This window comes from Eretmochelys imbricata, chromosome 3, assembly GCF_965152235.1.
Source record: "Eretmochelys imbricata isolate rEreImb1 chromosome 3, rEreImb1.hap1, whole genome shotgun sequence".
In the NCBI taxonomy this organism is placed as follows: domain Eukaryota; kingdom Metazoa; phylum Chordata; order Testudines; family Cheloniidae; genus Eretmochelys; species Eretmochelys imbricata.
This window is the reverse complement of record NC_135574.1, coordinates 84,127,013-84,142,495: the sequence shown is the minus strand read 5'-3', so window position 1 is coordinate 84,142,495 and position 15,483 is coordinate 84,127,013. Positions and strand designations below refer to the sequence as shown.

Genomic DNA, 15,483 nt, shown 5'->3' with positions numbered 1-15,483 from the left:
AGTTAAGCACCGGAATAATTTGCTTTTGGAGGTTGTGGAATCTCCATCCTTGGAGATTTTAAGAGCAGGTTAGACAAACACCTGTCAGAGATGGTCTCAATAATATTTAGTCCTGCCATGAGTGCAGGGGACTGGACTAGGTGACCTCCCGAAGTCCCTTCCAGTCCTACGCTTCTGTGATTCTGCTCTCATTCCTCTTACAAAGAATGAACACTGCTCATAACTTCTAAACAAAGGAGAGTTCCGAATTTTCCAGTTTAACTTGGCATTTCCTATTAATATGGGGATATTAAAGCAAACAAGACAGACAAATGTAATGAAACCTCAGTAAATGATCCTCTTGCAGCAATGCAGTGCTATGCCATGTCTCAATCTTTCTTTACAGTGGTCTTCAAAGTAGTCATAATCTCTACTTTCTCTGCAGCCTTGAATTCAGATGTTGAGGAGCATATTGATGCAAATTAATCACCTTCAAACCTGGTGGACTGTTGCAGCACACTTTCTAATATTCATTTAGGACATCTTCTAATAAAATATTGGAAAGTGAACTCAGATGCTTTTGGGCAAGGGGAGGGAGGCAGGCCAGGGTGGAGAGATGAGACTAGCAGCATACCGTGAAATCAAGATTCAGGCTCCGGCAGACTAAAGTAAGGACCAAATTCCAGTGCTGCTTAAATGCTGATTCATTCCTGGTTGGAATGCTGTTGAGATCAAATGACATATGGACTTGACATTTTAAATCCAGCTCTCCCACTGACTGCTCATGACTGTGTAAGTGTGATACAAGCAACACCTATAAAGTCACTGTAAAAAGTGCAAAAAAGTGTACTTTGTTACTTTGCTACATGATCTCTGTGTAGAGTGGATAATATCCTGACTGGTGAAAAGTACTGCAATTACCACTTGTGCTCCGAGTTATACTTTCCTAAAAAAAATACCATCAAAGAAACAAGGGGATTACCTACAACACCGAAAGCAGAGACCGCTCGAGATAACCCAGAGGAGCCCTTCTGTCCAATCTTTGTTCTATTTCCCAGATCTAGGCGGCCAAGAAGTTCCCTCACCTCTTGTTGTGTGTACACATGCTGAAAATAGAAATGCATATTGAACTTACTCTTTTGGTTATCATTGTTACTTTACATCACAGAATAGTGGAGTTTATTTAATTGCACAGTTCTGTTCTGAAAAGTGACTAAAGAGAACATCATGGCTTCCATTGTTTATTGGCTCTCAATTTCATAACATATGTGGTCAAGATTACAAAGCAAAATTGTATTTTTGGGACCTGATCTCCACTGTCAAGCTTGAGTCCAAGATCAAACAGTCTATAAGATAGCCAGTACCTAGTCCACCACAGTGATTGTTTAAAATTATTTTTTAAATTTCCTTTAAAAGAAAAATTGCTCATTTAATAAAAAGTATATTTGTTATTAAGTTACAATTATTTAATTTATTTGAATAAGACTAAAAATGTATCTGATAATTTAATAATTTTCTTATCCTAATTTGTCTCCTCATTTCTAACAAAATCTATCGGCATTAATCTCCATTTATTGAAGTGCTAGGACTTTTTTTCATTGGAATGGAGAAAAATCCTTCTGCCCTGCAATACATCCAACCATGTGGTCGCCTTGTATTTTCTGTACTTTAACAGTTTTCAGTAATTGTCTTCTTAAACAAATTATTTTGTAGAACTAGGGTCTATGTGGACACTTGTCTAGGGCCCTGCCAAATTCAGGGCCATGAAAAACGTGTCACAGACCGTGAAATCTGGTCTCCTGACATGAAATCTCATCTTTTGTGTTTTTACCCTATACTATACAAATTTAATGGGGGAGACCAGCATTTCTCAAACTGGGGGCCTTGACCCAAAAGGGAGTTGCTGGGGATGGTCGTTATTGGGTTATTTTAGTATTGCCACCCTTACTTCTGCGCTGCCTTCAGAGTTGGTGGACGGAGAGTGGCTGCTGTTGGCCAGGTGCCTAGCTCTGAAGGTAGCGCCCTACCAGCAGCAGCACAGAAGTAAGGGTGGCAATATCATAGCATGTCACTCTTACTTCTGCACTGCTGCCTTCAGAACTGGGCAGCTGGAGAGTGACAACTGCGGACCAAGGGCCCAGCTCTGAAGGCAACAGTGCAGAAGTAAGGGTAGCAATACCACACCATGCCATCCTTACTTCTTTGCTGCTGGTGGTGGTGGTGGCTCTGCCTTCAGAGCTGGGCTCCCGGCCAGTAGCCACCGCTTTCAGGTCGCTCAACTTTGAAGGCCGTGTCACCACCAGCAGGAGCACAGAAGTAGGAGGTAGGAGTAACACAACCTCCCACAACAATAAACTTGCAATCCTCCCTCCCACCCCTCAACTTCTTTTTGGGTCAGGATCCCTACCATTACAACACCATGAAATTTCAAATTTAAATATCTGAAATCATGAAATTTATGATTTTTAAAATCCTATGACCATGAAATTGACCAAAATGGACTGTGAATTTGTTAGAATTCCACTGAGTGGAATGGTGCAGTACCCAGTGCAGGCAGATCTCTTTGCAGGATTGATGCCTCGTGCCCTCATCCTCCAAAAACATATGCATATCCATAACTTTATACACATCAGTATTCCCCCTGAAGTAAAAGTAAGGAAGTAATTGCACATGTTTATGAAGTTAAGTAGGTGTGTAAATCTTTGACGTGCTGGACATTACACCATAAAATCCTTGGGGCAGGCACCATGTCTTACTCTATTCTGTACAGTACCAAGCTTTGTTGTCTGTTGCTCATCTTGCTTCAGCTGTGTAAGTGATTTCAAACCAACTTCAAGCATTTAGGTAAGCAGTAGTTAAGCGAGTTCATTTTGCATTTCAGAATGACACAGCTGAACGTAAGACAAAACTCACATCTATTACTTGACATTAGGAGATCATAGCTAACAAACTGCACAGCTAACAGAAACTGAGTGTCATGGAAGTATGATGTAACAGAGTTACGCATTTGTACTAAGAGAAAAGTTTGGCTGCCATTTATGTAGAAAACAAATCACACATGTGAAATTGATAGCATCATGAAACACTCAATGAGTACATTTTTCAGCTGTTCTGAACTTACCTTATCATCAATTATAACTAAATCTGTTGGTTCAGTGCGATCAATTTTCAAAACACGATACTTGGTCTCTGCATGATTACTCCCAACAAGAAAATACCGCTAGGTTTTAAAAATAAAAAAAAGAATATATTGTACAAGAAAGAAAACCCCGCAAAACTATAAACATATTAACAATAGCATTATATAGCTGTAGATTAGCTCTATCTTAATTACATCAGATACATTTGTAAATGGTATTGTTTTAGCCATCAGCATTTCAGGTACATTTTGTATGCGTTTCATGACGATTCTAATCAATCCCCGACACTTAAAAAGCCCCTCAACTCTCCACCTCACACCACAGAGGGAAGAAAACCAATTTAAATCTGGGGAAAGAAAAACTGGCAGCTGTGTGGAAAAGGAAAATGCAATTTACAGAAAAGAGTCCCCCCTGCCCACTTAGCCATCACTGAACTCTCTGAAAAGTCTTCAAGCAGCCTGCTCACATGCTTTAGTGGCAAGGCTACAAGATGAAGCTGGTGAACAGACCTAAAGAAGTCAGTTGTTTTTTCCAATAGCCTCCCAGTTTAAAGAGCTTAATGGAAACAGTATCTGTCTCTCCATGAAGTACTTTAAATGTGGAAGAAGTGATGAGAGAAACTAACTAGAATGCTAGTCAACTTCCCTCTGTAGTCTTCCACATCTAAAGCATTTTTGCTTCCTTGTAGACAGAGAACACCAGCTCCAACACCATCATAACAGGAAAGGTATAAGAACCTAAACTGATTGACTGATATACATGGAGGTCAGAGTGTCAAGAGGGAGGCAGGACGGGAGAGAGAGGAAAGACAAGAGAAACTCAGAGACCAAAATAGAGACAGAGAAAGGGGAAAATGCAAAAAGAGAAACTGAAGGAGATGGAGAGAAGGAAATAAAGGGCAATAATACTGATGTCTGATCTTGTTATCCATTTTTTCAATTTAGTGACTCTGGACATAAGAGTTACTGAGAGGTTAGGCCTTGATCCTGCAAGGAACTTCACAAGTGCAAGGATCTGTCCCTGGGGAGCTCCTTGCAGGAGTAGGGTGCCTTAAGTTAATTATTGAAGGCCAAACTACACCTTTGCATAAAAACTTCCTTTCATATCAATTGCAGTTATACAGTGTACTGATAATACATGACTCCAGTTTATACCCTCTCACCCCAGCCCACAGATTGATTAAAACATTATTCAGTCTTTACCACAAGAAGAATTTCTTCACATCATTGGTACATGCTGAACACTCACCACGGATGATAGCTAATTTAAATAATGAGGAGCATTTTTAAGATCTGATTCTGATGGCAGACTTGGAGGGAAGATCATTGTAAAAGATGGACAACTACGTATCCAAGATCAAACTAGAAACACTGATTCCTTGGGGAGGATCAAGTGAAAATATATAAGAGAAGTTTCAGTCAGGCAACACAAATATTCTGATGGATAGATTTCACTGGTAAAAAAACATCTATATTTAAGAACATTCTACATACTATGCTCAAAAATTATAGGGACTCATTAAAAAATGCCCGACTATTTGCCAGGATCTAAACATTACAAAGTGAGAGATATACCAAAATTTCAAATCTTAATCCAAAAACAAATAATTAAGAATTTAATTTTAACAGTACTGATAAGAAATAACTGCATTTTTAAAAACAAGGCTATTTGTATTTCTACCTCTTAAGCGAAATGTGAAAAGAAAGTGAACATTTGCACTGTACTCATTACGTGACAAAACAGTAAACTAAAATTGAATTATCTTCTACATTTAGGGTAATTAACAGTAAGTGCAGATTACAGGACTGGCTTGCTGTAGGAAGCTTTTGTTTTGCTAATTCCTTCCCTCAGTACTGTCCTAAACACAACAGGGTGTAGCCTTTAATAATGCTCAGCCTAGTAGGAAAACATGTGGCTGTACTCAGCCTTGCTCTTAACTTGAACGGTCACATGGATTTAAGATGTGTGAGGGGGATCAGCAACAAGATTTACACAGTGCCTGAGTATCAGAATTCATACGAGCTAAAAAGTGAAGGTGAACAAAAAGCTCATTTTTGAAAAAACAAGCACAAATTTAAGACAAAATATTTAAATTGAAATTAATAGAATTTAAAGCCCTATTCAGCATTCTCTACTCCCCGCAAAAAACTCCAGCTGGTATCCTAGTACCTAGATATTACACGTATATCGCATGGTTCTCTGCAAAAGGGTTTCCACTTACAGAACTGTGCCATAGTATGCGTGCACATGGTTCTTTACAATTAGCATTACAATGGTCCACCAAGCTATAACACACACTCCTCATTTAAATCTCCCTTGAAAACTCAATTCCACAACTTCCACACTGCAAGTAAATCAATTTTAGTCACCTTATATCTTTACTCTAATTTTTATATACAACACACACAACAAAAACCACAGAACCACCAAGACACACTCTTACCTAGACTGACCAACCATGTGATCTTAATGCTTCCAACTCTTATTCTCAATGCCCCTTAACTCCCTATTCCGTATCACCCACACCTGTAAAATTTAGATTGTAAGTTCTTTGAAGCAACTATAATATCTTTCTTTGCTGTGAAGTGTCTAGCACATCATGGGTGATTACAGTGGCACGACAGCGCCACTGCAGTTAGGGTAATGTCACCACATTTTAAAAGGTTGACCTTTTTAAGTCCTCTAAAATGGACATGCTTAGTCCAATTTCTTAGTAATGTGGTGTGCCTCTGGAGGGTGGAGGATAGATTTAGTGACCCAAAGTATGAGTCCCATGAGCCAGGGTTTCCAGAGATATAAGCCCTGAAAAAACCTGCCATTTTTAACAAGTTTTAAGGGTTTTGTTTGCTCGTTTTTGCACAGAGCTAGAGATCTAACTATTGATGTGATGATCTCAATTTGTTAAGTTTTACCCAAGGTAGCACATGGAACTCACTAAATCTTTGGGGGTCTGGCCTGGTCCACACTATGAAATTAGGTTGGTATCTAAGTTCCCTCTAAGCTGCACAGCCATCTAGCAGCCTAATAAGCACTGCGCAGGTTCTCAGGCCCGTGGCAGGGAGGGGCGCTTCACTTCTTCACTTCAGTCAGCAGCACTGCTATGGGTACCCGCATGACGCCACAGTATGCCAACATTTTTATGGCTGACTTAGAACAACGCTTCCTCAGCTCTCATCCCCTAACGTCCCTACTCTACTTGCACTACATTGATGACATCTTCATCATCTGGACCCATGGAAAAGCCGCCCTTAGGAATTCCACCATGATTTCAACAATTTCCATCCCCACCATCAACTTCAGCCTGGACCAGTCCACACAAGAGATCCACTTTCTGCACACTACAGTGCTAATAAGCAATGATCACAAACACCACCCTATTCCGAAACCTACTGACCTCTATACTTACCTACATGCCTCCAGCTTTCATCCAAACCACACCACACGCTCCATTGTCTACAGCCAAGCTTTAAGATATAACCGCATTTGTTCCAATCCCTCAGACAGACACAAACACCCACAAGATCTCTAATCAAGCATTCTTAAAACTACAATACCCACCTGCTGAAGTGAAGAAACAGATTGACAGACCCAGAAGAATACCCAGAAGTCACCTACTCCAGGACAGGCGCAACAAAGAAAGTAACAGAACGCCACTACCCATCACCTTCAGCCCCCACCAAAAACCTCTCCAATGCATCATCAAGGATCTACAACCTATCCTGAAGGACAATCCCTCACTCCCACAGATCTTGGGAGACAGGCCAGTCCTCACTTACAGACAGCCCCCAAACCTGAAAGCAAATACTCACCAGCAACCATACACCACACAACACTAACCCAGGAACCTATCCTTGCAACAAAGCCCATTGCCAACTGTGTCCACATATCTATTCAAGGGACACCATCATAGGGCCTAATTACATCAGCCACACTATCAGAGGCTCATTCATCTGCACATCTACCAATGTGATATATGCCAGCAATGTCCCTCTGCCATGAACACTGGCCAAACCAGACAGTCTCTGTGCAAAAGAATAAATGGACACAAATCAGACGTCAAGAATTATAACATTTGAAAACCAGTCGGAGAACACTTCAAGCTCCCTGGTCACTCAATTACAGACCTAAAAGTTGCAATTCTTCAATAAAAAAGCTTCAAAAACAGACTCCAAAGAGAAACTGCAGAACTGGAATTAATTTGCAAACTAAACACCATTAAATTAGGCTTGAATAAAGACTGGGAGTGGATGGGTCATTACACAAAATAAAAACTATTTCCCCATGCTAATTTTTCCCCCACTGTTACTCACACCTTCTTGTCAACTGTTTGAAATGGGCCATCCTGATTATCACTACAAAAGCTTTTTTTTCTCCTGCTGATAATAGCCTACCTTAACTGGTCTCGTTAGAGTTGGTATGGCAACACCCATTTTTTCATGTTCACTGTGTATATATATCTTCCTACTGAATTTCCCACTGCATGCATCCGATGAAGTGGGTTTTAGCCCACGAAAGCTTATGCCCAAATAAATTTGTTAGTCTCTAAGGTGCCACAAGTAATACTCATTCTTTTTGCGGATACAGACTAACACAGCTACCACTCTGAAACCTGTATACATGTAGTTATTAAGTTTTCTCTCTTTATATATTTGTTGTCCAGTCAATAAACCATGGCAAATAGATCATTTTGAAGTTATAAAAAGACAGGGATTTTAAAATCAAATTGGTGTACAAAGAAAGAAAGGCTTATGATCCCCACTAGGGAGACTTACTCATGACAGAAGTTGGATATTCTGAAGATTAATTTTGTATTAAACCTTCCAGACTATAATCCTTAATGCAGTTTAAAAAAAAAAAAGATAGATGCAAAACGAAAAAGAGATGCATGCTTCTCCTTGGCATATTTGTCTTGTAGGATTTTGTTAAATCCAATCATACTCTGCAAGCAATTGTACTGGTTCTGATGCCAAGAAAGGCAGTACATAATTCTAAAATAACCAGTTTCAGAAAGCCCAACTAAGCCCCAAGAACTGAAGGTGCTTGGGTAATAATGTTGCTAATTTTTAAAACTTCAAAAGTTACAGCAAAAGTTGTGTGTGCAGAAAAAGTTAAAGTACTTATGCAAAATGTCTGTAATTTTGTGGCAATAGGAAATCTGTAGCTGCCTATGGCATATGTCCCAGCACACAAGCTCTGAAGGTAACAAACAGCGATGTGCTAATTACACTTTCTATTGAATTGAACAAATGATTGGGGAACATGCTGGGCTGCGTGCTGAGAGACCTTAGTAAGAAAACTGATTTGGGATCATAGGCTCAGGGCTAGTAACGTTTTAGCACACTGTGGAGATCTCTCTGCTTGCATACATGCTGAACACTGACCTTTAGGACAGCACAACAGGAGCTGTCACCTGCAGTCAGGTCACCTTCCTCCTCCAAGCCAACAACAAAATTGTTCAGGAAAAAATGTTTCCATCCAAAAAATATTTTTATGATTGCTGTGATATATTGCATTTGACACCAGAAAACCGAAGCTCAGAGCATGTGATAAATGTCTTAACAGAATAACGATAATCACTGCTAAAATAGGATTACCGACTGTCCTTTTGGTACTGCACATGGAGGGGAGCCAAATCAGGTTTATTTGGATATAAAGTATAGCGGCAATTAAGCAGCATACTTCCCCTTCCATTAATCCTGCAGAACGTCTGAGTTCTATGAGACAGAAAGTATAGGCCAGGGTGGTGATTCTTCTCAATTGTACGGTCTTCACAAAAGCTGGTGGGGGACTATCCAACGTAAGAAAAATTCTGTCAGAGTCAGGGTTATTTACACAGGACCAACACTGCACAGTGAAAACACTCCTGAGGAAGCTAAAGGGTCAGCCACCAGTGGTCACTGCATGCTCTCCCAGGAGGGAGAATTTCTCTGTGGAATGGAATGGAATATGACCTATCAGCTCAGGAAGCGATCCTTTCAAGAAACCATAAATATGTAAATATTTTGCATTTTAAATTCTTCTAAAGAAACATACCTAAAAATAAACTGCACAATTTTCAGAATAAAGATTGAATCATCATGTAGTTCGTGTGTGCTTATTAAAAAACCTTAACATAGTAATGTGCACTAATACTACAGCTTTGCAACAGTGATACTGTTTTGGGATATTAAAATAGAATACCTTAGCAATTTTATGAGCTTATTGCATCTCAACTGTACTGTAATTTAGAGTGCAAATGACTTGAGGGACCATGTTTTCTATGTAGTTTACAGCTTGTATATACTCATAATCAAGAAATAGATATAATGAGATGCCATCCTTAAACTTCTGTCATTAGGATCCAGGTTTCCCCAGTGAAATAGTTATTGCTGATAATGGGCTTGCTGAAACTAGAAGCAATAGTAGTTAACTTATAATGCTGTAGAGGAAAAAAGTCTCAATGGTACACTTCGAGTGTCACCTTTCAATTTCCTTGCTTTTAAATGTGTTTTTACAACCATTATTTAAAAAACCCACACATTTTACCTACAGATTACCTAGAAGATTGGAACACCATCACTGAAGAATTTCAATTACTTAAAACACAATTTTCATTATAAATATGAAGAGATTTTATTTACTTGACAGAAATAAATTGGGCCAAATTCCATTCCTTTGCTCTCCTGTGCTACATGGCATAAGGGAACCAAAGGATTAGGAAAATAAGTAGAAAGATAAGAAATTTGAACATAGCGGAAATTCAGCTGCTACAGTGCATGCTTCCAAGATCCTGAAGAAGCCCTTCTATACAAGCTGCTTCCAGATGAAGCTCCATGGAAATTTTGAGAACGTGGCCTGTAAAAAGTACACTATTTAAATAAAAGGAACGTCTGCACAACAATTAATGCTGACCAGGCCAAAATTAACCTCCCATCTTTTGCACTAAACTCCCTCCCCTCTCTCAAACAGGATAGGATTGCATAAGCACACTTAGAGTTGAGAATGCATGAGTCAGCCATACTGCTAGTGGTAGCTAGAGAGTGTGCAGAGATTTTTTTTTTCTGCTCTGTGGATCGTGAATCTGCAGAGTTAGTGCCAGTGTTTTCCAAAAATCCTCTGCCTATACAGGTACTACAAGTCCTACCTTTTCTGCAAGGCAATCGCCTCAATGCTCTGAAGGTGAAAGAATGTAGAAAGAGCTGCAGGAACCCTGTGTAGGTTTTTCAAAGTAATTCTCCAAGGTTTTCAATGAAATAGGATTGTCTTTTTGTTCATATGTAGTCCAGCTTACTGTGATATAACTATTTCTGACACGCCCTATGACTACGGTGGATGCTCATTAGTAACAACATAGTGGTGACCTTTTGCTGTGTTGCTGCTAAGCAGCAGTTGCTGTTATGGGGAGTCTTGTCTGACCAAAGGCAGCATGCTTTTTCTGATACCCAAATTAGCTACAGAACACACTAACAATTTAGAACTGTAATAATGTGATGTATGTTTATTATTATTGCTACAGTATTACATTAGCATATGTACTGTACATTTTAAACATATGCTCTGTTCTGCATTTGTAGTCTACCACCATATTGTATCAAGAAAGCGGTATTAATTGAGTTAACATATAGAAGTATCAAGTTTTGTTTTTATGTTTTAAGATCAAACAGCCACCATGACAACACACACAACCTCTTGCTCCTACTTATAAAAAATTTTTGTACTCACACTAAACTGTAATACTTTGTGTGCACTGTAAGTTGCCCTGGATAAGAGTGTCTGCTAAGCAAACTAATAATAATGCTATAATAACCTCAATTAAAGTACTATTCCACATCAAAGTGTATTCTATTTATAGAGTGTGTATCAACTTGTAAATTAAGGTAAACTCACTCATTCCAGGTGAAAGAACACTTAATTTTCTCTGCTTCTTCTCAGTCACAATTTTGTTTTGAAGATGGGATTCAATGTCCCAAGAGACCTGTAACCACGTCCCTCTAGCTGTGAAAAATGCTAAAGTATATTCAAAGCCTTCAACAGCTCGGGGTTTCTTGGAGGTGGAACTTCATCAAAATCCTCCTCACTCTCTTGATTATGTTTCATCAACACACACTCATTTCTCTAGCTTTGCAGCAGCTTCAACGCTCACTAATTCCTCATCAACTAGTCCTCCAAATTGAGCAAATCCTCATCCATAGTCACAGGAGATACTAAATCCTCTTTTTCCATGTTGTCTGGAAGTGGAACATCATTTGGAGGTCAAACTCTTCAATATCCTTGTCTTCCACACCTTCCACTGGCACAACAAATTTGCCTTTGCTGAAACAGCTGGAAATTGTTGTCGCCTTTACATCTTGCCATGCTGCAGCAACAAGGTGAACACCATCTAGAAAATGTACAGTTTTCATCACTGTCTGAACATCCGCATTGGGGTCCGCATCAAAAAATAATAATCTGGTTTGCAGTTTTTGATGGGTAATGTCCCTTCATGTTCTTACTCATATCTTGATCCATAGGTTACATTAAAGATGTCGCGTTAGAGGGTAGGAATTCAAGCTGAATGTTGGTGAGAACCACTCCTGGGTGGGGTGTGAGACGTTATCCAGTAAGAAGCACATTGTACCGCTCTGCAAACAAAATTGACAATCCCACTTCTTTAGCCAGTTGATGAAAATCTCACCTGTCATCCAGGCATTTGATGAACTGACATAATTGAGGGGGAAAGTTTACGGAAATCCTTCAGAAAGCATCTGGGTCTTTTTCACTTCCCGATCATGAACAGCGGGCGTTTGTCACTCCCATCCATGTTGGCACAGAACGAGCACGCTTACCCTGTCTTTTGAAGCTTTCCCTCCTTCTAGCTTTTCATTTTTTTCTACATCCTCTAGCACAGAACCCTTTCAGATAAAATCCTGTTTCGTCAGCATTGTAGATGTCATCTGAGGAAAACCTTTCAAGAATATGAGAAAGCTTTTTGCACTGCTCCTGCTCAGCTGCTGGCTTGCCCACCGATGGTTTTTCCTCATGCTCTTTTTTGTAAGCAACACTGAAGCATTTCTTCCATCTAGTAAACAGACTATCACTTGCCTTAAAATCATTCAATCCAAGTGAAGTAGCAAGCTGAAGGGCTTTTTCCTTGACTGCAGGTCCAGCATGCAGTACTCGCTGCACTCTCTTCTCTTTGAACCATATAAAGAGAGCCTCGTCAACATCAGAGGCTTTTCCCTCATGCCCACTCTTATGGCAGCTGTTTAACTGTCCAGCTTCATATTTAGCCAAAAGCTTATCCTTCAGCTTCCACATTCCACATACAGTCAACTTGTGCAACTCCCACTTGACTGCAACTTGGTTTTGAGTAGTCCCCAGAGTTTGACAGTCTCAGATAATCTGTACTTTTTCTTTCAGTGAAAGACTTCTGGCATTTTGTCTGTTTTTGCCACAAAAAATGATGCAAGTAAATGGAGGATGTGACATCACAAATGTTGCTCTTATGCAGCGGCTATGTTGCTGTTACCAACTGGACAATTCATGGTAGGGAAAGTGATCCAAGGAAAAATTTAGCTCATAACCAGAGTTGCTCTTACAAGATGTTGCTACAAACAAGCATCTACTCTATTAGGATTTTCTATTAAAATTAGGGCTGTAGAAGGTTAACCGGTAAGCATTAGGCTTACTGTTAATGGGACATTAACCGTTAACCCAGCGGCTGGCCGCACCAGGTGGGATCCCGGCCTTGGCAGGACCCCAGCCCCTGCCGCCCCGAACCAGCCCACCACGGGAGCAAACGAACCACCACGCCCTGAACTAGCCCACCATCGGTTAACCAGTTAGATGATATTTGTGAAAGCTAGACAGTGCTCACACACAGCCACCATTTTTCAAAGTTTCAAATCTCAGCCTCACGTATTTTTTTTAAATAAAAATTAGGATTTGTAAATGGTGGTCAGTGTATATTTCCCTCCAACCATCTAAATCTATGTACCAGCCCAGAAACTACAGGAATAAAACCCAATGAAAATCCAAATCTGGATTCTGCATCATATGGCATCATAATTAATATTCAATTCAAATCACGTTAATGGAATCTTAAGGAAGACATGACTTGCTTATTTACCTGTGGTAAGTAGAAAGCTTTCCCTGCCAACTGGTGGGGGTCTACCTCATTTTTTAATCTAAAAATAAGGGTATGTTTCTCGCTCTTACAATTGTGGAGACAGCCTTTCACATGTGCACTAATGCAGTGCTGTCTTCCCAAGTCTGCAGACAGATACTCAACTATTGCACAGATTGCCCAAGCAGCAAAGAGCTGAAGAAGAGCTCTGTATAAGCTCGAAAGCTTGTCTCTCTCACCTAGTCTAATATGCTGGGACTAACACGGCTACAACAACATTGCCTACTAATAAGACTCATCAGTTTCACAGATGCTATTTACATAGAGCTAAAGAGAAACAGAGAATTATGACACTTCACTATTTTTGCTGCTTGGCTAAGCTATAAACAGGAGCAGAGGAAAACAGTGTAGCTATGCACAGGGAAGGAAGATCAAAAAAGTGAAAATGACCTGAGGGACAGAACAAGACCCTCCTCATTGAAGCAACAGAGTGGCAGACCATCCGCACAAGTTTAGTGAGGCCTCTGGAGTGAGCCAGAAGAAAGCTCCTCTCTTTTGTGACACAGAGGCTCCTTACCAAAGGTCCTCGATTATTGTCTGACCCCCTCCCATAATTTCCCTCAACTGTGAAAGCTGAAATCGATTTAAAAAAAGCTTAAAAATATCAATATTACCGAACAAAATTATAAAAAAAACCCAAACATTCTGCCAAGCCTTTTATCAGGAACCTATTATTAGGAGGCAAGAAACTCAGCAGCCTCCCCAATCTCAGCAGTCTTAAAGGGATGGGTGTCTTCCAAGGCTTTGCTCCTGGATGTGATTCATAAGAAGTCCCACTCTTTCACAACAACCCCTATCTATTAGGTGTCTAGTTAATTGTTCAAACTTGTATTTTAGGTACTTTTTAAAGTTCCATACAATCTTTTAATAAAATATTTTGCACTTATATATAAAATTCTTCCGTTTCTGTGCATGCAGGAGACCTATTCAGGTACCACTCCAAGATTGGAATGAACTCCCACAGGAAATAAGAGCCACCACACCCTTCACCACATTCAGCTCCAAGTTCAAGGTCCATTTCAACCTTGCTTTTGCCAATATGAACACACAGCAAAAACTATTTATTTAAAATTTAAAAAACCTCCCACAATCTCCCCTTGAGAAGAGGAAAAGAGAAAGAACTAAATGTGCCATATGCTAGCCATGTTCTGAAAAGCCCTAATCTAAAAAGGAACTTAGGTACTGTGATTCTGAGCAATGCAACGCCTAACTTTTAGGCTCTTAGAAAAATCACAGGAACACACTATGATCTACAAAGCCTGAGTTAGGTGCCTAGGCTCCCTATACAAAGAATGGGGAGAGAAAGGCACTTCAGAATGAGGTCCATAAACATCACACTACTACGCTAGGTGGAGAGCCACCTAAGACAGCCTATTGAAGATGCTGAAGAGAGGGGTGTCCTCCCTCTTGCCCCTCATACAGCAATAGGTGCCTAAATCCAGGCCAAAGGGAGGAACCTATTTCTGCTATCCACACCCAGGCACCCCTCTCCTAGAGTCAAGCAGCTTAGGCGTTCAAGTCGGTTTTTGACAGAAGGAGTTAGACACCTGCCTCACTCCACACAATATGATACAGTTTGGGAGGGAGAGGCAGCAGAGGAGCCTACTTTATAAATTTTAGCCCAGTGATTAGAGCACTCACCTGATATGTAAGACTCAAGTTCAATTCCCCTCTCTGCCTGAGTGGGAGAAAGGACTTGAACAGGGGTGACCCCCCTCACAGGAGAGTGCTTTAACCACTGGGCTATGAGAGAGTGTGATGTGGGGCTCCCTACAATCTCTCCTGTTAAAGTTGTTCCACAGTGGATAAATAATTAAGGAGTCATTGGAGCAGGCAGACTGAACCTAGGTCTCACACTCCTAGGTGGGCTATAACCACTAGGCTACAGAATCACTCCCACTATATCTGGCCCAGTGACTCATTATTTATCCACAGTGGTACAGCCTCAGACAGAGATTGAGGGAGCCCCACCTAAGAGTATCCCATAGCCCAGTCGTTAGGGACTCTCCTTTCTCCCCATCAGGCAGAGGAGGAAACTGAACCTGGGTCACCAACATCCCAGAGAAGTGCTTTAACCAATATGCTAAAAGTTATAAAGTGGATTTCCCTGCGGCTTAGGCAGCAGATAGGGTTCTGAACACCTAAAGTGAGACAGCAGTGCACATGTCCTCAGGCAGAAACTTAGGCACCTAGGGAACTTTTATGCTGAAAACTTAGACT

The 15,483-nt window shown here is 40.4% G+C and overlaps 1 protein-coding gene across 6 annotated transcripts in view; it reads right to left on the bottom strand.

Annotated features, from left to right (window-relative positions):
- Positions 1-15,483, bottom strand: part of FIG4 (FIG4 phosphoinositide 5-phosphatase) — a 161,983-nt gene that overhangs the window by 134,986 nt on the left and 11,514 nt on the right. For all 6 annotated transcript variants that reach the window (XR_013345611.1, XM_077812927.1, XM_077812931.1 and 3 more), the window contains exons 2-3: positions 3,101-3,199; positions 962-1,085 (exon numbers count right to left, since the gene is read on the bottom strand). Coding sequence is in view for 5 of the 6 variants with exons in the window: in XM_077812927.1 (XP_077669053.1) it covers positions 962-1,085; positions 3,101-3,199 (223 nt within the window). In the remaining variant the exon portion in view is untranslated. The remainder of the gene's footprint in view (positions 1-961; positions 1,086-3,100; positions 3,200-15,483) is intronic.